Source organism: Cololabis saira, chromosome 19 (assembly GCF_033807715.1).
Source record: "Cololabis saira isolate AMF1-May2022 chromosome 19, fColSai1.1, whole genome shotgun sequence".
In the NCBI taxonomy this organism is placed as follows: domain Eukaryota; kingdom Metazoa; phylum Chordata; class Actinopteri; order Beloniformes; family Belonidae; genus Cololabis; species Cololabis saira.
In genome coordinates this window covers 1,850,868-1,874,978 of record NC_084605.1, presented here as the reverse complement: position 1 = coordinate 1,874,978, position 24,111 = coordinate 1,850,868, and the positions used below count along the sequence as shown (strand labels likewise).

Here is a 24,111-nt window from a genome sequence, read left to right as displayed (position 1 = left end):
CTCACCGAACTTCTCTGCGCTCCTTCATAGCTGAGATCAGTCGATCCCCTTCTGTTGAGTCACGCTTCTTCATGCCCAACTGCTCCAGAACCTCCTCTGAAAATATAAATACGAAAACACTAATGAAACTGACTCGAAAAATGTATAATATGACTGTTGTGACGTATTAAACTAAAGTGTGTTCTGTAATCAACATCACAAGTGTCTTCAATCTTTAATGAGTCAGTCTGAATGTTTAAAGGGTTAAAAGTGCTGACTGCTGTTTGGTGTCATTGTGTTCAAACACTGAACATGGAGCAGACATTTCATATAAATACTGTACACACTCGCAGAAATCCATATGTATTATTAAGTCAATGCCAAATGTATAGATCTTGACGATGTCCCGTCTTCTCTCAGTTGATTGACGGCACTGATTAGACTCGTTTCAGAATTGCAACCACAGAAACAGAAAGACCCACTGAGGAAGACGGTTCAGACACAGAGATGGTTTTAGAAATGACGATGAGAAAAGAAAAGTTTAACTGAAAAAAATTATTGTATCCTTGTCAGAGATTTTAATTAATTATTTAAAGATTCTGTGCTTTTATTCTCAGATTTTGAGTTTGTTTCACGTATCTGGCGTTGAGTTGACAACAGAAGTGATGAGGAGGGGCCGAGCGTTCCCTCATTTCTTTCGTGAGGGTAGATCAACTCACTTGGTGCAGCTGTACTGCCCCCGTTTGATTGGAATATGAATTTAATTCTGTCTTCAAATTACACATCACTCCTTTAACAAAGGCAAGAAAGTACGAGCGTGACCAACCTAATGACATCTGGAACTTATTGGTCTGGACAACCAGCCTTTTACAGCTGTTACAGATGTTGGGTTTTACAGATCTGTGAACTACATTGAACCTCACAACACAATTCCCAGTTGGTGTTTCCAGACGTGGCGTTACCTGCAAGTTATCTTCTGTAATAACATAGATGGACTCCAGGTTTTTGAAATGATCTCTTTCAATAAGTTACTGCAAGACTGTGTGAATCAGAGGAAGCCCACTAACTTGGAATTAATTATTAGTAATGGGGACTATTTGTGCTCTTTAAGTTTAAAAATAAATACAGCTGACATGGTGAGTCTCAATTCTACTACGTCAGATTTAATGTCAGTATCAACTATTGCAGCAGAGGTTTAGCTGCATATATCAGTACTAGTATCGACAGACTGGAAAAACTTCATTCAAAGTACCGGCATATAAGATATTAGCAAATATTCAAATATTCAACATCCTGCATCCTTGGTATTGACACAAACACATCATGAAACAATATATTTACCTTTATCTCTTTTTTTTTTCCACCTCCTCAGATCCCTCATTGTCCTGTATCTGTGCAACCTTTTCCTGTATAGGTAACCAACGACTCCAGAAACCAAGGCCAGCAGCAGCAGCACACCCACCACCACTCCTGCAATAACTCCAGTCCAGTCTGCAGCAGAAAAACACAACAATTAAAATGACAGTTTGTGTTTTTGATGTCAGTGATTTGAACCCGAGTCTCAGCAGATCACAGCACACATGAACCTTCACAACTCTCTGTTACTGTTTCTAGCTGCAGTTTCTTAAATCTGCTTTATTGATTTATGACCAGTTCTTGAGCTAAAGTCAGTGACACAGGAGTTCTTTGAAGGTTTCAACTATTTACTAAAACAAATAATTCAGAATAATTTAGCAACATTAAAAGTCTCCATCTATAGCAGGAGATGGATGCAGTTGTGTGACGATCTGACGATCTACGTCACCGACAACTTACTGCTGCAGCAGACTGATGTCATGCAGATGTTCCTACCATCAGAACAGGCAGCACTCTTTCCTTTTAAATATTCAAATTAAACATTAGACATTACCGAAACTAAACTCTTAATAATTAATTTTCATTCTGACTCTAACACTTTTAACCATTTTACCTTTTGGTATGTGAAGAAAGGTGTATTTCACGTATGTTTCCTCTTCATCCCTGAGTTCACATTTGTATGTTCCTGTCTGGTCTGAAGTTAAATCCTTCAGAGTGAGACTTCCTGTCTCTGACACAGTCATCACGTGCTGCTCCCACCTCTCTGAAGGTGTGTAGAGCCCTTTATCTCCGCTCTGTGTCAGGATGATCTCTTTGTGGTTAAACGTCCAGATGAGATACTTTATTGGATAATTGGCGGTTGAGCAGGAGATTTTTCTTTGAGTGTTTGATCCACTTATAACAGCTGAAATGACAGTAAACAAGACATGGAATGATGGAAACCCAAAACACCTCAAACTGAAAAGAAAACTAAACATCAGTTGTAAAGGACAAAAGCTTTTGTAGACGACATGAACTTCTCATCAAGGTCTTTGTGGGACTAAGAGCCACCACATAAACATGTAAATGTATTTTCTACCTGGTCGAAGCAAAGTGGATCTCCTGCTGTTTGCTGGAGTGCTGACGGTGCAGATGTAGTCCAGGTCAGTATCTCCGTCTGAAGGTACCAGAGAGCTGCTGATGCTGTAAAGCTGCTGTTCAGTCTGCTGGACTGTTGGTGGGTTCTGCAGGTTCTGCAGGTTCACGCTGGATGGAGGATCGGTGGTCCAGGTGAGTCCAGGTTCAGGATAGATCCCCTCTGAGCTGCAGGTGATTTTATTTTGTATCTTTTCAATGTTGATGTTCTGGACTGGAGCTGGAGGACAAATATGCAGTTGTTAATGTTGTTATGTAAGTGAACGCCTGTTTACTTCATATGCTTCAATCTCGGTTGAAAACCTACTTCTCTGATCATTCTTTCAAAGTTACGGTCAAATGTATTTATGTTAAAAACAACCATGGTTTACCAAACTGCTTTTACAGCTAAAATAAAACAATATCCTGTAAATAATCAAAGTACATCAGTTAAAACACAACTAAAGATGATATATAAAGAGAAGGGGCCTCATCTATAAAGCTTGCTTGCGCAGAAAAAGCGCCTGAAAGTTGCGGAAGCCGCCATCTACGCAAAGCCTCGGATCTAAAAAGAAAAAACTAACCGAAAAATCTGCGTATCCCTAAGGCAACCCTCACCCTCCCGTAAGAATTTACTTAAGACACTGGGAACTGGCGACGCAGGCTGTGAGGTGGTGAAATGAAAACAGATTCATGTCATACTCTTAATAATGTCATCACACATCACAACATATATCAGACTTATAATAAAATAGCGCTGATCGTGTCCTCTGTGTGTGAAGCTCAGCGTCAGTCAGGACTCTGGTGCTGCTGGAGCTGGAGCCGCGGTGACACGCCTCCTCTTCACCCAACTATAGGACGGAACAAATGAGGGGCGTTTAGGAGCTCCACAGACCCCTAAAGGGACTCAGATTTTTGTTCATATATATAATGAGTTTTACGCGCGCGTGAAACCTTTAGGTGCGGGTGTAAGCCTAAATTAGAGTCCCGCGTTAAAACGACGCAGAGACTACGGCGTAGGGTACGCGGCGACGCGCACCCTACGCCGTAGGCTCTGCGTTGGTGACGCGGAACCATAAATCAGCCTTGAGTAGCTCTGAGGGGAGGAGGGAGGAGGGGGGGTGAAGCAGGGCTGCGGGGCCGTTCTCGTATCGCTTTCATACAGTGTCTTGATAATTTGCAATTAATGGCTGATCCTACCGTTAGTTTTTAAACTGTAAAAAGTAAGGGGGAAAAAAACATGATTTTGAAAAGACGGGGGGACGTGTGTGTCCCTGTTGCGCCGGGACACTCGCGGCTTTTAGCGCAGCAACGGCGTGCTGCCACTCACTCTCTTTATTTCATACTATTGATATACTTTTTCTACTTTTACTGTGACCACCAAATAATGTGGTTTTCCTGCCTCCACTTCATCCTCAACATTTCGATCTCAGATCTCAGTGAAATTCAGTGGCACGGTGTCTCGACACCTCTCATTCATTCTGACGCCAAACAGGCTGCAGGAGCCACTGCGCATGCTCAGCAGGCTCATTCATATGCAAATACTACTTTGCATTACGCTTTTAAGGTAAAAAGTGGGCGTGTAGAGGGCGGGATATGAGGCGGATTCAGCTGCGCAACCTTCCAGCTGGACTGTGATTTATAAAGCGAACATTGCCTGCAAGTGTGCGTGCACGCGGTTTTATAGATCCAGATTTTTTTTTGCGCCCGGCATTTTGGGCTTTTGGGTGTACGTGCACTTTTAGTATGAATCCTACGCAGTCCATTTTAAATGAGGCCCAAGAGGTCTAAAACTCAACTTGGATTTAATGCCAGCAAGTAGAAATGAGTTTTCAGCAGAGATTTAAATGCAACAACAGTTTGAGTTGCTCTAATTCACAAAAAGGGAAATTGTTCCAGGAAATGGGACCATCTACCAAAGAGACCCGGTCGCCTCTGAGTCTGGATGTGGGAACTGCAAGGACAATGGAGGTGTAAAGGAGGTATAAAGATGAAAATAGTACCAGCGCAGTTACAACCTTAAAAACTAGCAATAAAATCTTAAAATCTATTATACAATGGACAGGAAATCAGTGGAGGGATGTCAGAACCGGAGTAATATGCTCACATTTTCTGGTTCCAGTTTAGAGCCGAGCTGCATCGTTGAAGGATTAACTGATCTAAACCAGCATACAGGAATTACAGCCATCCAGAAGTGTAGCTATAAAAGCATGTATGACTCTTCCAAAATCATTATAAACATAAATATGGCTTCACTTTGGCCAACAGTCGTAACTGGAAGAAGCGAGTTTCAAAGTAAATGATCGGGGCCGACCTTCCCTCCATCCAGGACCTGTACCGGTCCAGGGTCAGGAAACGAGCTAGGAACATCTCTGCAGATCCTCACAACCCGTACACAAACTTTTCAAACATCCCACGTCTGGGAGGAGCTGCAGATCACTGCTCACCAAAACCTCCGTCACAGAGACACTTTCTTCCCTCAGACCGTCACTCTGCTGAACTTTCAGTGGTCAGAGTCTCAGATATTTGTGCAATATCTTCATGTCTGTAAATATTGGTTCTCTTAGATATAGTGTACATATGTTTGATAGATGTGGCTTTTTATTTATATTTTATTAGACCATCCTAATTTTACAAACAAAGGAAGTGAATGTGAGTCACAGACGTGTCAAGAACGTAGAAACTGCAAGTTGAAGTACTGTGTTACGAGTTTAACAACCACTTTAGCAGCTATTTTAACTTTGTCTCAGCTGTTTTATGTCTGAGACAAACTCAGTGAGTTAATGATGTTCCTGCGAATAAGGAAGAGCTGCTAAACTGTGTTTTATTGTTGCAACAATAAACATCTGTTCTATTCTGTTCATTACAAAAAACCACCATGAGCAATAGACTCGAATCTGAATCTGTTGAGGTTTTTATTCTCCACATACCAGTCACATTCAGGTTGATGAAGTTCTCCTTGTTTCCAGTGACGGTGCTGACGTCACACAGATATCTGCCCTGGTCCTGAACCTTCACTCCTCTCAGCAGCAGTGAAGCGTTTCCTCTGGAGATCTGGTCCTCAAACAGAGATGTTCTTCCTCTGAACCTCTGGTGCTGCTCTCCCAGTTGGTCTTGTTTGTGATGGTAGGAGTGAACCAGGGACTCTGGTGGAGTCTCTTGAATCCAGTGAATGACAACGTCATCATGAGCTGTGAAACTGCAGGGTAAGATACACGTCTTGTTGACCTGACAGGAGACCTGTGTATCTGCAGAAACATCACATGAAGATTCAGAAGAAGACATTCACAGGAAACTCAGCCACTTTGAGGAACATGCAGTTGTGTTATGTCTTCATTAAATATCTGCATATAAAAAAGCTTCCCCCCCCCCATAAATACACTTCAGGTGGAGCTTTGATGGGATTATTACACACACACACACACACACACACACACACACACACACACACACACACACACACACACACACACACACACACACACACACACACACACACACACACATACACATACACATACACATACACACGTAATCTGAAGTTTGTGTCTACTGTTAGTTGTTTTTGTGTAGTTTAGCCATCAGAATTGATCCTAAGTGTTGTTTCATCATCTTTTAACACTCGTGTAAATAAATTCTGATTAATTTGAAAGAGAGAAGTTGTTTGTGTTTATTTTATACATATTTGTCACAACTGCTGGTTTAAAGGTCTGAGCTGGGACTCCTTCCTTCACTAACTGTTACCTTGAGACTGATTTTGCTGTTTAGTTCATCATTTTCCTGATTACGTCAGCTGGTTTTCAGCCCCGTTTTGATTAATTCATTCTGATAATTCAATTTGATAAATAATCTACTTTATTAATTATTAATGACTATCAAAGGACAACCATTACTGTAATAACTCTTGGATAACTGAACCAGCACCCCCTCTGTAGCTCAACAATGGATTTGTTTAATGAGGGATGTGTCCAGTAGTTTGGGGGATAAACTAGACATTAGTTTAATGACGGATTTGTCCAGTAGTTTGGGGGATAAACTAGACATTAGTTTAATGAGGGATGTGTCCAGTAGTTTGGGGATAAACTAGACATTAGTTTAATGACGGATGTGTCCAGTAGTTTGAGGGATAAACTAGACATTAGTTTATTGACGGATGTGTCCAGTAGTTATGTTGGTAAAGTAATATATATATATATATATATATATATATATATATATATATATATATATATATATATATACATAATATATATACATAATTATATACATAATATACAATACTCTAAGCTCAGCTGATGTAGGCTGCCACAAGTGTATACTAACAATGTAATGCCAACAATGTTATTTATTCTATTTTGTTTTGTTTTGTTTAAGTGCTTTCTGTACATCACGAGCCAACGGTGGAAAAAATAAACCAGGGAAAGGTTATTGTTTGTGGATCGCGTTTATTTAGAGAGCATATTGAATTGCATTGTTGGCAAATATGGAGCTGATAAAAATACTTATGGCACTTTTCCACTAGTACCTACTCAGCCAGCCCTGCGACGCCCCCCATCTTGCGCTTCTCCACTAGGGGTGGAGGCGTGTCTAACGTGCTGAGTAGATACTTTTCTGTACCTATTCTGCCGAGGTTCTAATGGCGCTTTTCCACTAATATCTACTCAGCGCGCCTCGACTCGTCTCGCCTCGTCCCGACTCATCCTCGTTTGTTTTTCCACAGCCAGGTGAGTAGTGGGTGGGTTGGGGAGAGTAGTGGTTGGGGTGAGTAGTGGGCGGTTTGGGGTGAGAAGTGGTTGGGTTGAGTAGTGGGCGGGTTGGGGTGAGTAGTGGGTGGGTTGGGGTGAGTAGTGGGCGGGTTGGGGTGAGTAGTGGGCGGGTTGGGGTGAAGTGGGCGGGTTGGGGAGAGAAGTGGGCAGGTTGGGGTGAGAAGTGGGCGGGTTGGGGTGAGTAGTGGGCGGGTTGGGGTGAGTAGTGGGCGGGTTGGGGTGAGAAGTGGGCGGGTTGGGGTGAGTAGTGGGCGGGTTGGGGTGAGTAGTGGGCGGGTTGGGGTGAAGTGGGCGGGTTGGGGAGAGAAGTGGGCAGGTTGGGGAGAGAAGTGGGCGGGTTGGGGAGAGAAGTGGGCAGGTTGGGGAGAGAAGTGGGCAGGTTGGGGAGAGAAGTGGGCAGGTTGGGGAGAGAAGTGGGCAGGTTGGGGTGAGTAGTGGGCGGGTTGGGGTGAGAAGTGGGCGGGTTGGGGAGAGAAGTGGGCAGGTTGGGGTGAGAAGTGGGCGGGTTGGGGAGAGAAGTGGGCAGGTTGGGGAGAGAAGTGGGCAGGTTGGGGAGAGAAGTTCTCAGAGTGCAGGTTTACTCGTAGTTCCTAGAGTATCTAAATGTAGATTTGGAGGGCGGGCGTTCTGCTATCAGGCACCATTACTTTGGAACCAACTTCCAATCTGGGTTAAGGAGGCTGACACCACCTCCACCTTTAAAACTAAACTTAAAACCTTTCTGTTTAGTAAAGCCTATAGTTAGTGTTTAGTAAACCTCTAGCTGGTGTTGGTAAATCTCTAGGTAGTGTAAACTTTAGTGTGTCAGAGTCGCTCCTGTAGTTTCTTGTGCTGGCCCCCCCTTCTCCTCCCTTTTCTCTCTTTTGTCCATGTTGCAGCATCCTTTGCCGGACACCGGAACCTGCAGGTGGTCGTGGGTGGCTTGTAGCTTGCATTACGGAGCACAAGTCTTTCCCTGACCCTGCACCCCAACCTGGGACTTGCTGATTGGGCCGGAGCTTCGGGAGCTGCGTGCTGGCCTGCGGTCCCCACCCCCGGTCATCCCGTTGCTGCTTCCACCTGCCTGCTGTGCTGTTGCCGTCCCTGACCCACCAGTCTGGCCCTCGGCAGGAGGGTCCCCCCTTATGAGCCTGGTCCTGCTCAAGGTTTCTTCCCTCCTAAAGGGGAGTTTTTCTTGCCACTGTTTGGCTTAAGGTTTTTCTCCCACTAGGGGAGTTTTTACCTGCCATTGTTTATGTAATAACTGCTCGGGGGTCATGTTCTGGGTATGGGTCTCTGTAAAGCATCTAGAGACAACTCTGTTGTATTAAACGCTATATAAATAAAATTGAATTGAATTGAATTGAATAGAAGTGGGCGGGTTGGGGTGAATAGTGGGTGGGTTGGGGTGAGTAGTTGGCGGGTTGGGGAGAGAAGTGGGCGGGTTGGGGTGAAGTAGGCGGGTTGGGGTGAGTAGTGGGTGGGTTGGGGTGAGTAGTGGGTGGGTTGGGGTGAGTAGTGGGCAGGTTGGGGTGAGTAGTGGGCGGGTTGGGGTGAGTAGTGGGCGGGTTGGGGAGAGAAGTGGGCGGGTTGGGGTGAAGTAGGCGGGTTGGGGTGAGTAGTGGGCGGGTTGGGGTGAGTAGTGGGCGGGTTGGGGTGAGTAGTGGGCGGGTTGGGGTGAAGTAGGCGGGTTGGGGTGAGTAGTGGGCGGGTTGGGGTGAGAAGTGGGCGGGTTGGGGTGAGTAGTGGGCGGGTTGGGGTGAGTAGTGGGCGGGTTGGGGTGAGTAGTGGGCGGGTTGGGGTGAGTAGTGGGCGGGTTGGGGTGAGTAGTGGGCGGGTTGGGGTGAGTAGTGGGCGGGTTGGGGTGAGAAGTGGGCGGGTTGGGGAGAGAAGTGGGCAGGTTGGGGAGAGAAGTGGGCAGGTTGGGGAGAGAAGTTCTCAGAGTGCAGGTTTACTCGTAGTTCCTAGAGTATCTAAATGTAGATTTGGAGGGCGGGCGTTCTGCTATCAGGCACCATTACTTTGGAACCAACTTCCAATCTGGGTTAAGGAGGCTGACACCACCTCCACCTTTAAAACTAAACTTAAAACCTTTCTGTTTAGTAAAGCCTATAGTTAGTGTTTAGTAAACCTCTAGCTGGTGTTGGTAAATCTCTAGGTAGTGTAAACTTTAGTGTGTCAGAGTCGCTCCTGTAGTTTCTTGTGCTGGCCCCCCCTTCTCCTCCCTTTTCTCTCTTTTGTCCATGTTGCAGCATCCTTTGCCGGACACCGGAACCTGCAGGTGGTCGTGGGTGGCTTGTAGCTTGCATTACGGAGCACAAGTCTTTCCCTGACCCTGCACCCCAACCTGGGACTTGCTGATTGGGCCGGAGCTTCGGGAGCTGCGTGCTGGCCTGCGGTCCCCACCCCCGGTCATCCCGTTGCTGCTTCCACCTGCCTGCTGTGCTGTTGCCGTCCCTGACCCACCAGTCTGGCCCTCGGCAGGAGGGTCCCCCCTTATGAGCCTGGTCCTGCTCAAGGTTTCTTCCCTCCTAAAGGGGAGTTTTTCTTGCCACTGTTTGGCTTAAGGTTTTTCTCCTACTAGGGGAGTTTTTACCTGCCATTGTTTATGTAATAACTGCTCGGGGGTCATGTTCTGGGTATGGGTCTCTGTAAAGCATCTAGAGACAACTCTGTTGTATTAAACGCTATATAAATAAAATTGAATTGAATTGAATTGAATAGAAGTGGGCGGGTTGGGGTGAATAGTGGGTGGGTTGGGGTGAGTAGTTGGCGGGTTGGGGAGAGAAGTGGGCGGGTTGGGGTGAAGTAGGCGGGTTGGGGTGAGTAGTGGGTGGGTTGGGGTGAGTAGTGGGTGGGTTGGGGTGAGTAGTGGGCAGGTTGGGGTGAGTAGTGGGCGGGTTGGGGTGAGTAGTGGGCGGGTTGGGGAGAGAAGTGGGCGGGTTGGGGTGAAGTAGGCGGGTTGGGGTGAGTAGTGGGCGGGTTGGGGTGAGTAGTGGGCGGGTTGGGGTGAGTAGTGGGCGGGTTGGGGTGAAGTAGGCGGGTTGGGGTGAGTAGTGGGCGGGTTGGGGTGAGAAGTGGGCGGGTTGGGGTGAGTAGTGGGCGGGTTGGGGTGAGTAGTGGGCGGGTTGGGGTGAGTAGTGGGCGGGTTGGGGTGAGTAGTGGGCGGGTTGGGGTGAAGTAGGCGGGTTGGGGTGAGTAGTGGGCGGGTTGGGGTGAGTAGTGGGCGGGTTGGGGTGAGTAGTGGGCGGGTTGGGGTGAGTAGTGGGCGGGTTGGGGTGAAGTAGGCGGGTTGGGGTGAGTAGTGGGCGGGTTGGGGTGAAGTAGGCGGGTTGGGGTGAGTAGTGGGTGGGTTGGGGTGAGTAGTGGGCGGGTTGGGGTGAAGTAGGCGGGTTGGGGTGAGTAGTGGGCGGGTTGGGGTGAAGTAGGCGGGTTGGGGTGAGTAGTGGGCGGGTTGGGGTGAAGCTGCTGTGACGTACTCGATTGCGCAACACGTTTGTTTGTGTCGGCGCTGATGAGAAAATCAGCTGGAGCCGCGAGCGGCTGAGAAGAAACAGAACGCCTTGTAGATCTAGTGGAAAAGGATCTGACATCTGGATCTGGACGTCTGGATCTGACGTCATCACAATACAGGCCACCGATTGGTCGGGGGCCGTCAGACGTTTGAATCAGGAAGCGGGAGTCAATGCTAGAACGACTGGCAGCTTCCTCATTTTATTCAACAGGCAATAGCAGCAAAAGTCTGTTTGGTGATCCAACTCTGAGGGTCAGATGTTCATAAACCTGGTGCTGAGGAGAGAATTAAAAAGATCTAGACGGAGATAAGGAACGACCAGATCTACCAGGAGATCTGTCACTTCATAGCTGCTCACGGCTCCAGCTGATTCCAGCTTCTCTCTCTCATTTTTTAACTTGATATGGAACACAAGCCACAGACCCAGCAGCAAATTTATCATCTCCTCCAAGTGCTAAATATTTAGTGTTGTTGTCTTCTTCCTTTAGATCACACAATCAAATACGTCACAGCAGCTTCTCCAACCTCCTACTGCTGATCTGGGTGTTGGAAACAAACGAGGCGAGTGGAGGCGAGTGGAGTCGTGCCGAGTCGTGCCGAGTCGTGGCGTGCTGAGTAGGTACTAGTGGATAAGCGCCATTAAATATATAAAAAGCTAAATTTTAGTATTATTTTTGTTAGTATGACGTTTTTTTTTGTAATTTGTATTGTTGAGTTTTATCCCCATGTTTTTGCTTAACTGTTTAAAATAACCAACAAACATCTTCCTACGTCGTATGTGTAGGTTATTTTGGACTTTGATTCAGGTCCGGAGACGCTTCTTCCTCCTGCTGTCGACGGTTGAAGAATCGCGTCACTAAAGTTTCAACTTACTTGCGGCGTAGACACATTTATGGATTTAACGGATTTTTACCCGTATTTTTTTTTTTTTTTTTTTCAATCTAGACAGGGACTGTACATATTAATGGACAAAAATGTAAATATGTATGGTTGTAGCCAGAGGCTAATTTCCACCATTCGTCCCCGCGGCAAATCAATGCCAAACACAAAATTGGACAACAGCAGACAAAGTAGACAAGATATATTAATACCAACAAAACACAGCATTAAAAGATACGACAGAACTAAATTCAAATCATTAAGCAATAAAACAAGTTGCAATTGATAAACCAGTAAGTGACCGTAAAGTTAAAGTGCTAAGTGCTTAAGTGCAAGAGTTTGTAAAGTGCTGATGCAGATTACACATCGCCCCATTGCTTCTTTAACGTGCTATAATGCTCAGATTTGTGAAGTGCTAATGCCTATTGCACACATCCAAACTGACAATTGTTGGATATTAGACATTTTTATATATTAGTCTTTTAAAAAATATCATAGTTAACTGCTTACTCACCATCATTAGAGAAAACCGAGGAGCACAAAAACAGACCATAAAGTATAAAACTGATGATTCTGTTCATGTTCTTCCTCTCTCTGCTTCAGTTGGACGGTTCATTCCGGACAAAAGTATTTCTGATTATTTCCTGCTTGATCAGTAAGTTCACACTCCTTACGGACAGATTTAGTCTCTTTTGTGATCGTTGTGGACTTTGTGCGGTGGGTGTGTCCGTTGCCATGGCGACTCCTCAGATTGAGCCTCACCTGAGAGGTGGTGTGCCAGGCATAGACATCATATAAAACACTAGACTGAGCAACGAACGTAACCGCTCATGGGCTGAACGTAACGCGGGGCCGCCATATTGGAGTGGTGATTCCCTCCATTCAGTATAATGGACTTTAACCGGGTTGATAGGAGCAATGAACAGTCAGCACATTTAATTAACAATATGTCGCTAAATAACACTCGTTTTTATGTGTTTTCAATATCATCCATGAAGCACTGATAAAATTATTGTTCATACTTGGCACAACGTAACACACATCTTGCAATATCTGTCTACCTCACTCACTTTACCTGCTTTTTTGCACAGTTTTTCTTCCTTTGCACAATTTTTTTTATCTTATATTTTTTATCTTTATATCTCCACTGCATTCTGTATATTGTGTATTGTGTATATACTGTCCATATTTTTTAATTATATATATCTTTTTAAATTCTTACCCCCTTCCCCGCATGTGTGTGTGTGTGTGTGTGTGTGTGTGTGTGTGTGTGTGTGTGTGTGTGTGTGTGTGTGTGTGTGTGTAGGGGGGGTGGAGCAAAAACTCCTTTAACACGACCAGACAATAAACAACATTATATATCAATATACAACAATATTCAAGAAAGACAGAACTGGTAGAAACTACTGAGTAAAGCTAAACCAGAACTAATGTGGAGGAAGTGTTTCATGTCTTATTCAGCTTTAGTGGGGTGGGATTTTATTTGTTTCAACTTTAGTGTGTTACTTTCATTGTTTTACTCATCTTGTATTTTTATTTTCTTTATTCATGTACAGTAATCTATGTCCAAGGTTACAAGTAACTTTTGTTCTTTCTTAACAGAGTAAAGCACATTCCCACAGAGAACCACAGCTAATGTCTGAAAAAGGTGTGGTGTGGACCTTGATCAAGGAAACACTCCTTAATTCAATTCCCTCAGCTGAGAAAATCACCTTTGATTCCTCCTCACCTGCTGGAACCTTTATATTTATTATTATTATTATTATTATTATTATTATTATTATTATTATTATTATTATTATTATTATTATTATTATTATTATTATTATACTTTATATTTAAAACATGTTCAATATCTGTCCACCTCACACACATCCTACCTGCTTCTTTTGCACTGCTTTTACTTTCCTTCCCATATTGCACTACTTTTTAATTTTCATTCCAATGTATATACTATCTACTTTAAAACCTCATATTGTACATTTCTGTTTATACATTTTATTTTATCTCTTATATATTTGTTTTTATATTTGTATTGTATTGCACCAATTACCAAAACAAATTCCTTGTATGTGTTAACAAGCTTGGCAATAAACCCTTTTCTAATTCTGATTCTGATTCTGATATACTGTTCATATTTCGTAATTATATGTTTTTCTACCTTTTTTACAATTTTAAGATAAGACAATCTAGTCTAATCTTAAAGCCTGTATAAGGAATAAACATCTTGTTTCCTGGTACAAAAGGGCAGCCCCCCCATAAAACCACAGTCCTCATTCAGCTAATCTGACGTAGACTCTCTCATCGGGATCGGATCCTTTTATTTCCACCACACTAACGACATTGTTCAAACAAAAATAACACAAATATAAATGTGTTTTAGTGGAATTCTGTGTCTGGATTGAACCGGTTTGAGCTGGAGTCTGTATGGACCTCATGAAGCAGAAGTGTTGCAGCTCCGTTTCAGTCTGGTCGAGTTTATCCCCCAAACTACTGGATACATCCGTCATTAAACTAATGTCTAGTTTATCCCCCAAACTACTGGACACATCTGTCAATAAACTAATGTCTAGTTTATCCCCCAAACTACTGGACACATCCCTCATTAAACTAATGTCTAGTTTATCCCCCAAACTACTGGACACATCCGTCATTAAACTAATGTCTAGTTTATCCCCCAAACTACTGGACACATCCCTCATTAAACTAATGTCTAGTTTATCCCCCAAACTACTGGACACATCCCTCATTAAACTAATGTCTAGTTTATCCCCCAAACTACTGGACACATCCGTCATTAAACTAATGTCTAGTTTATCCCCCAAACTACTGGACACATCCCTCATTAAACTAATGTCTAGTTTATCCCCCAAACTACTGGACACATCCCTCAATAAACTAATGTCTAGTTTATCCCCCAAACTACTGGACACATCCCTCATTAAACTAATGTCTAGTTTATCCCCCAAACTACTGGACACATCCCTCATTAAACTAATGTCTAGTTTATCCCCCAAACTACTGGACACATCCGTCATTAAACTAATGTCTAGTTTATCCCCCAAACTACTGGACACATCCCTCAATAAACTAATGTCTAGTTTATCCCCCAAACTACTGGACACATCCCTCAATAAACTAATGTCTAGTTTATCCCCCAAACTACTGGACACATCCCTCATTAAACTAATGTCTAGTTTATCCCCCAAACTACTGGACACATCTGTCATTTAACTAATGTCTAGTTTATCCCCCAAACTACTGGACACATCCGTCATTAAACTAATGTCTAGTTTATCCCCCAAACTACTGGACACATCCCTCATTAAACTAATGTCTAGTTTATCCCCCAAACTACTGGACACATCCCTCATTAAACTAATGTCTAGTTTATCCCCCAAACTACTGGACACATCCGTCATTAAACTAATGTCTAGTTTATCCCCCAAACTACTGGACACATCCCTCATTAAACTAATGTCTAGTTTATCCCCCAAACTACTGGACACATCCCTCAATAAACTAATGTCTAGTTTATCCCCCAAACTACTGGACACATCTTTCATTAAACTAATGTCTAGTTTATCCCCCAAACTACTGGACACATCCGTCATTAAACTAATGTCTAGTTTATCCCTCAAACTACTGGACACATCTGTCATTAAACTAATGTCTAGTTTATCCCCCAAACTACTGGACACATCCCTCATTAAACTAATGTCTAGTTTATCCCTCAAACTACTGGACACATCTGTCATTAAACTAATGTCTAGTTTATCCCCCAAACTACCGGACACATCCCTCATTAAACTAATGTCTAGTTTATCCCCCAAACTACTGCACACATCTGTCATTAAACTAATGTCTAGTTTATCCCCCAAACTACTGGACACATCTGTCATTAAACTAATGTCTAGTTTATCCCCCAAACTACTGGACATATCCGTCAATAAACTAATGTCTAGTTTATCCCCCAAACTACTGGACACATCTGTCATTTAACTAATGTGTAGTTTATCCCCCAAACTACTGGACACATCTTTCATTAAACTAATGTCTAGTTTATCCCCCAAACTACTGCACACATCTGTCATTAAACTAATGTCTAGTTTATCCCCCAAACTACTGGACACATCCCTCATTAAACTAATGTCTAGTTTATCCCCCAAACTACTGGACACATCCCTCATTAAACTAATGTCTAGTTTATCCCCCAAACTACTGGACACATCCCTCATTAAACTAATGTCTAGTTTATCCCCCAAACTACTGGACACATCTGTCATTAAACTAATGTCTAGTTTATCCCCCAAACTACTGGAGACATCCCTCATTAAACTAATGTGTAGTTTATCCCCCAAACTACTGGACACATCTTTCATTAAACTAATGTCTAGTTTATCCCCCAAACTACTGGACACATCTGTCATTAAACTAATGTCTAGTTTATCCCCCAAACTACTGGACACATCTGTCATTAAACTAATGTCTAGTTTATCCCCCAAACTACTGGACACATGCCTCATTAAACTAATGGGTAACACTTTACAATAAGGGTCCCTTAATTAACGTTAGTTAATGCATTATTAAGCATTAATTAACAGTTTCATAATAGTTAAATAACCATTATTATGTATTACTTAACATTAATTAGCATATTAGTTAATGCATTAATAAACAGTTAGTTAATGCATTATTAAGCATTTATTAACAGTGTAATAATTGTTAAATAACCATTATTATGTATTACTTAACATTAATTAGCATATTAGTTAATGCATTAATAAACAGTTAATTAATGCCTACTGCTCAGAGTTAATTAATACATTAGTAAGCATTAATAAACGTTACATGATGTAATTATTTATCCTTATGTATGCATTACTTAGTATTAAGTAATACATTAGTTAATACATAAGTAAAACGTTAATAATGTCCCTAGTAATCATTTACTAATGGTGTTTATTTGGAGTGAATATGCATTAAGTAACAGCTACCTAATACATCTACTAATCATTCGCTAATGGTGTACATGTTTACTGGATGGGCATTATTAAGCAACTATTTAGAGTCTTAAGTAATCATTCCCTAATGGTGCTGTGTATGTTATCAGGTAGCTTACCTAACCTTATGAACGGTAACCTGACATAAACCTTAATAAATGTATAGGAGTGGCTCATAACCATTACTTAACCATTAGTAAAGGCTTGCTGGACCCTTATTGTAAAGTGTAACACATTTATCCCTTAGGTAACACATTATTAATGCTTAACTGCCTCATAAGCATTACTTAACCATAATTAACCATTAGTAAAGGCTTGCTGGACCCTTATTGTAAAGTGTAACACATTTATCCCTTAGGTAACACATTATTAATGCTTAACTGCCTCATAAGCATTACTTGACCATAGTTAACCATTAGTAAATTAAGCAATCACATATAAAGAAGTTTACACTTTTTATTTAAAACAAAATAAAACAGATAACAGATAACATTTGTTATATGTATACATCTTATACATCTTATACATATATATATATATATATATATATATATATATATATATATATATATATATATATATATACATATACATATACATATATATATATATATATATATATATATATATATATATATATATATATATATATATATATATATACGTAACAACAATTCACACAGAGGAGAGCTTTGAACAAACATTATTTAGTAACATAATACAATAACACAGTATGATAGGCTGGCATAATTTTATCATCCTTCATTTTATGTATTGTAGCAGAAATGACTTTAGTGGCCTTTATAACCTCCTTGCATCTTTTAGCAAAGTCTGCCACCGTCTCCCCCTTCTCCACCTGATCATATTCTTCTGGAGCAGCTATTGCGAGCTCGGCAATCGCTGCAGTCCTCACAATAGTAAGTCTGTCTACTCCATACTTCTTGAAGGATTTGGCCATATTCTTCCCCGTCTGGAAAATGGCAAGGACTTCCTTGTACCGCTTCACCACATCACCTGGTCCTCCAACTAATATAAACACACAAGAACAAGAAGGAATGTATCATTTGAATCATGAGATTGATGAGAAGAAAAAAACAAATCATTGTATTTTACTGTTAATGTTCAATGTGCCGCGAGACACACTAATCCCATATGTGACACCTCAACACAGTGTAGAAGGATTTTCTGGCACAACTTCACCAAGGTACATGGAAACACCATGACACACACAGGGAATTATCAAGGCTAAATTGGGAGAAAAAGAGGGGAAAATGCTAAATAAAAATGGACGCATTTGGGGTGAATCATTTTTGGAAATGAACATTCATTCGGACCGTACTGGTCCTTCTGGTACATCCCTCTATCAGCGTGCAGGGCTTGAATTTAGCACTCGCCACTTGCCATTTGCGACACAAATTCCTCAAGTGGCGAGACAGATTTTCTTGCCACGGCTAGTTAGAAAAATCGAGATTCCCAACTTTTGTGCCATTTATAAATCAAATTGAGATTCCCAATACTGTGCGCACCATTGCACCTTTTTATTTTTTATTCTTGATGTCAACTCCGGGTGAACCGTCTGAGTCTGACTCTGAAGAATGAATAGTAAACACTCTGAAGAACAACTGGAGAAAATGGACCAATGCAATGTCTCAGTTTGACCAGCAGGGGGCACACTGTATAGTTCCTTAAATGGTTTAGCTGTTGTCTTGTGGTTGTCTTAAGACAGGCTAGGTTGGTTGTTGTAGTCTTAATAAGACACTTTCGAGCTAATAATAAAAAGGCTGCTTGTTTTTAAATTCACTTGTTCGTTCTCATTTGGACATTTTTATCCAGCCCAGAATAAACACATTATTTATACAATACACCTGCTGCATTATAGAATATACAGACAGGACAGGATCAAAGTGTTACTTTGAAGGTGTAATGCTATATATTCCTCCATAAATGTTAGATTTACAATTAAGTAGGCAACTACTGAAATTAAATTATACAAGAACACATCATGCAATCTCATTTTCCACCAATAGTATAGTAGTACACTACTGAATGATAATTGTAGCGTATAGAAAAACAGGATTGATGTAATATGGTACTACGATGACTGCTATATACAAGTGATGTCGAAATACAAAAGTAAAGCAACGTTTTGGTTTTGGCTAGTAAAAAATCTGGTTGGCTAATAACTTTTTTCATCTACTAGCCACTTGGCTAGTAAGTCAAAAAGTTAATTTCAAGCCCTGTCAGCTGGTCATGAGAGATTGATCTACTTGTAGGGACAACAGACACATACAGCTCAAGCCAGCCAAGAAATACGTTTCACTTACCCCGCAGGCGAGAGCGATGTTTGCTTTTCTTCGCCTTTTTCTCCTTATCCTGTCAGAGCTGGATTCAGAGCTGGATTCAGAGTCATCCTCACTGTCGTCTTCACTGTCATGCTGCATCTCAGATCCCCTCATCGCTTCATCATCACTGTCTTCTCTTCTGGACTGTTGAGCCTCCTTGAGACATGTCAAAGCTATGGATGCAAGGATTGATAGTTGATTACATCAGTTTGATTGCTTATTGTATACAAACACCTACAACAACAAACACAGCTATGACACAACTTTCGCACCCACAGCGTACACACCCATCATTCTTTAACCCTCGAGCATCCCTTAAAATTAATATACACTTTTTACCCATAGTCCAAATTTGCCTCATTGACTACCATCTCATAAAAGTGCAATAAAAATGTAATACATATTTATTTTCACTTTCACCACATAAAATCTTTTCAACAACTTCAGACCTAGCCATAGATATAAAGTTAATTATAATATTTAAACATTATTTTTTCAACTCCTGATTTTTTCAATAGAAAAATCACAAAATATGCAATATTTTCCAAAATTAGGTTCAAAGTGAAATATATTACAGCATTGACTGTCAATAATTGATAACATTTATTTTGATGCATTATTATTTTTGGAACAATGATTGTTCATTTAAAAAAACTTACACTCTTTACCTTCATGTCCAAATTTGCCCCATTGACTCCCATTATAACCACATATTTTTTATGTACTGTAATTCTTACCTATTATAATTTTTTTCAGACGAATTCCTAATAAATCTAAGCCTCTACCTTCAAAATACAGAGAAAACAGGTTTTATGTCTGGTGACCCCCCAAAACTAGCAGGGGCAGCAGAGCTTCATCACATCAAGTTTCAGTGACGTCTCATCCATCCCGCTCCGTGTTTAGTTGGGGTCTTTCGTTTAAAAAAGTGTCAGCCTTCACGAGGTGTATTAGCTTCTACACACACCCTTTCAGTTACATGACTGAGAAGTCAGTCTTTCAAATTTACCGACGTAAACTTCTTCTTCTCCATTATTCAAGTGTTACTGAGTCAAATATGCAGCATCTTTTTGAAAAGTTTACATTTTGTCAGAATGATGTATTTGTTATGACAACTCGAATTGTGAACTTTTCAAAAAAAGTGTCATAAAGTTAACATTAAGAGCTAACAGTTTAACGTAGTTAGATTAATCTTACCATGTTTTCCAGATGAACTTCCCTTTTCCGCTTTTTCCTTGTGCGTGGTTAGCCTGGTCCTGCGAGGTGAGACTCCGAGCTCATCCATCCTGAGACGCTTCTGTGGCTGGGGCAGAGATGGGGCCGCGGTCAGTGCACGCAAAGAAAAAAGTTTGGCGTGCGGCGTTCAGGCCAATTCGGAACTAAGGCTTTTAACTAAGGCCTAATATTGGTGCTCCTAATCGGGAAATTCAGAATCTTCTTGGAGAATCAGTTTTCTGACATCACACAACAATGTCTAATGTCAATGTCTGGAACGCTTTGAAGACAGAAATGGGAGTTTTCAATGGGGAAACCCAGAGTTCTGAGGTGTCATGAACGCAGCATTGGCGCGCACCAGAACTCAGGAGTTATCGCGGTGTAACCTGGGTGTAACTGCCTTGAAGGAGGAGCAGAATTTTCTGGCAGGACGGACAGTAATTTTAACAGGATAGCCATTTACCAAGCTGCACGTTTCATTTTAGGAGCACACGGCATGCGTGGGTTAAAGTTAGCAAACAAGTTGAGTGAGCTGACAGAAGGCAAAAAAAAAAAAACACAAACACCTCAAACTAATTGAATGGCTCCAAAAGAAAAAAATACTGAGATGGAAAGTCAAGTGCAACCGGTGCCATCACAAAATTAAGCTGAAGTCAAGATGGCGCCAGTATGTTTGGCGAGTCGTCGGTCGCATCTACTGAGTTTGTTTTTTGCTTTTGCCCTGTTTGTCTGTGTCTGCTGTCGGGATGTCTCGGCTGTGCTTGCATATGATCGCCAAGCTCTTCTAAACATCCGAGCTTCTGGTGGCATGAAACTTTACATGCTCTGGCATGATTTGGGAGATTGGTCCGCAAACCCTCCTCCCCTGCTGGCAGGTATTCCTGCTCACCTGCGCCGCTCAAATAATGTCCTTCCCGCTAAAAAGCGCCGGAAAAGACGGGGAAAGCGCGGTGGCGTATTGGTAAAAATCAAGGCTTACCTGTCGTCGTCCTGTGTGGCTAATTCTCGCCTCCTGCACAAGGGATACTGTTACTCCTCTGCCGTCAGACGCTCACTGCAGCTCAGAGGACCGCGGACCCGGACTGTCATCCCCTGCCTTTCCCCTGCTGCTCCCGGGCTGATGCTGCCTGGCCGGCTGACGCATCCCGCGCCGCCGTCAGGCTCCGCTCCTCCTGGCCTGCTGACGGCGCCTGTTCTGCGCGCCGCCTCTCAGAGTTCGCCGGCGGTCTCTGCTCAACTTGGCCTGGGGTTGGTGACGCCTCCCGGGCAGCTGCGAGCACGCAGAAGTGGCGTTGCCCACACAAACCTCCGCCCGTTAAGACGCGCTGCGGCTTCCACCGGCGCGAGCCCTGATGTCACCATGAATATGGCCTTGATTAATGCTAGATCGCTAGCAAATAAGACCTTCCTGCTGAATGACTTCTTCACCTCCCGTGCGCTGGATTTTATGTTTCTGACTGAGACCTGGCTGCATGCTGGTGAGTTTATTCCATTTTTAGAGCTTCTCCCTCCTGACTGTACATTCTTCAGCTCCCCTCGAACCACTGGCAAAGGTGGAGGACTAGCCTGTGTGTTTAAATCCAGCTTTTACTGTCGGCAGATTCCATCTGCCACATACTCCAGCTTTGAGTTGCAGCTCTTTGAAGTAAATTCGTGTCCTCCCTTGCTGTGTGCGGTGGTATATCGTCCACCCAAATATAATAAGGATTTCATCCAGGATTTTGGGAATTTTCTGTCTGGAATTATGGTGGATTACGATCACTTGTTAATTTCTGGTGATCTCAATATCCATGTGTGTTGCGAAACCAGACCTCTGGTTAAAGACTTCTTGGCTCTGATTGACTCTTTTAATCTTGTTCAGTGGGTGTCTGGCTCGACACATGAAAAAGGGCATACTCTTGACCTAGTGTTGTCGTATGGCCTATCTGTCTGTGTCAATGAAATTTGTGACAGTGCCTGTATTTCTGATCATTTGCCTGTTTTATTTTCTGCCACTGTCCCTGGGTCTGTTGTTGCTGCTCGTCCCCCTGCTCGCCGCTCTCGTGCCATAAATTCCAGCACTTCACTGCAGTTTTCTGCAGCTTTTAATGCCTTTATGCATTCCTCCGGTGATGGTTGTGATGCCCTTAGTGCTGAAGAGCTTGTTGCTCTTTTTAATTCTACATGCGCGAACATCTTAGACTCCATTGCTCCCTCAAGGAGCAAGCGCTCCAAGCCACCCTCTGAACTGTGGATGAATGACTCTGTCCGTGCTCTCAGACGCTCGTGTAGGCGTGCTGAGAGAAGATGGAAGAAGGACAAGTTGCATGTTTCTTTTGGGATCCTGAAGGACTGTTTATTGGAGTATCAGAGAGCTATCAAAGCTGCTAAAACTGGTTACATTCGCAACCTTGTCTCCAATAATATCGATAAGCCCAAAGTTCTGTTTAGAGCTCTTGATTCTCTTGTTAACCCTCGTGATACTGCCCCCATTGTACCCACGGCTGCTCTCTGTGATGACTTTTTAAATTTTTTTGTTGACAAAATCTCCTCTCTTCGGGCTGTACCATCCCTAGCAGCTCCTGACCCTTCTGCTCCTCCTACATGCTTAGCTGTCTTTGATCAGTTTGAGCCCATATCACTGTCCTCACTGTCTGATGTTGTTCGTGAGCTACGGCCCACTAACTGCCTCTCGGACAGTATTCCCTCTCGCCTTTTTAAAGAGGTTTTTTCTTCACTTGGTTCTTTTATTCTTTTCTTGATTCATGACGGTTTTAGCTCAGAGTGTTTTCCAGCTCCTTTTAAACATGCTATTGTGCAGCCACTATTCAAAAAGCCAAATCTGGACCCCTCTGTTCTTTCTAACTTCAGGCCCATCTCCAAACTGCCCTTTTTGTCTAAAGTGTTGGAGAAAGTCATTTTTATTCAGTTAAACTCATTTTTAGAAAAGAATGATATTTATGAGAAGTTTCAGTCTGGTTTTAAATCTCGTCATAGCACTGAAACTGCTCTTTTAAGAGTGTTCAACAATCTGGTTTTAACTGTTGATTCTGGTTGTGCTGCTATTCTGGTGACCTTAGATTTGAACGCTGCCTTTGATACCGTTGATCATAGGACCTTGTTGTCACGCTTGGAGAACTCTGTGGGTATCAAAGGTGCGGCTCTCATGCTGCTTCAGTCATACTTGACTGACAGGTCTTTTTCTGTCCACTTGGGTGATTTCTCCTCCAATGTGGCCCCTCTTACTTGTGGGGTGCCCCAAGGCTCCATTTTAGGTCCATTATTATTTTCTTTATATATGCTCCCTCTGGGCTCTGTTCTCCGAAAGCATGACGTTTCTTTTCATTGTTTTGCTGATGATGTCCAAATCTACCTTCCTTTAAAGTTAAAGTGCAAGGACTCTCTGCAGCCTCTACTAGCTTGCCTGAAAGACATTAAGGTTTGGATGGCACAAAATTTCTTGAATCTAAATGAAAATAAAACTGAGGTTATTGTGTTTGGGCATCCGGCTGTTTTTAACGACTCTGTTGATGCTCTGGGCCCCCTTGGTTCCAAAATGAATTCTTTTATTAAAAGCCTCGGTGTCATTTTTGATAGTGATTTTAAATTCGATAGACAGATTGGGTCTGTAGTTAAAGGTGCTTTCTTTCAGCTAAGGCTCCTGGCCAAAGTAAAGGCCTACCTATCTCCTAAAGACTTGGAGAGGGTCATTCACGCTTTTATAACATCACGGCTAGACTACTGCAACTCCTTGTACGTGGGCTTAGACCAGCGTTCTGTGCGACGCCTGCAGCTGGTGCAGAATGCTGCTGCACGACTCCTGACTGGAACTAGAAAGCGTGACCACATGTCCCGGTTCTGGCCTCCCTGCACGGCTTCCTGTTCATTACAGAATTGATTTTAAGATTCTGCTGCTTGTTTTTAAATCACTGAATGGCTTGGCTCCCCAATACCTTAATGAACTTCTCCACTCTCACACACCAGCCAGA

General features: G+C 42.6%; 1 protein-coding gene across 12 annotated transcripts in view; it reads right to left on the bottom strand.

Annotated features, from left to right (window-relative positions):
- Positions 1 to 12,293, bottom strand: part of LOC133419828 (protein NLRC5-like) — an 89,902-nt gene extending 77,609 nt beyond the window's left edge. For all 12 annotated transcript variants that reach the window (XM_061709273.1, XM_061709276.1, XM_061709278.1 and 9 more), the window contains exons 1-6: positions 12,101 to 12,293; positions 5,379 to 5,696; positions 2,414 to 2,689; positions 1,949 to 2,239; positions 1,321 to 1,470; positions 6 to 96 (exon numbers count right to left, since the gene is read on the bottom strand). In XM_061709273.1, coding sequence (XP_061565257.1) covers positions 6 to 96; positions 1,321 to 1,470; positions 1,949 to 2,239; positions 2,414 to 2,689; positions 5,379 to 5,696; positions 12,101 to 12,167 — 1,193 coding nt within the window. In that variant the 5' untranslated portion in view covers positions 12,168 to 12,293. The remainder of the gene's footprint in view (positions 1 to 5; positions 97 to 1,320; positions 1,471 to 1,948; positions 2,240 to 2,413; positions 2,690 to 5,378; positions 5,697 to 12,100) is intronic.
- Between the last annotated feature and the right edge of the window lie 11,818 nt (positions 12,294 to 24,111).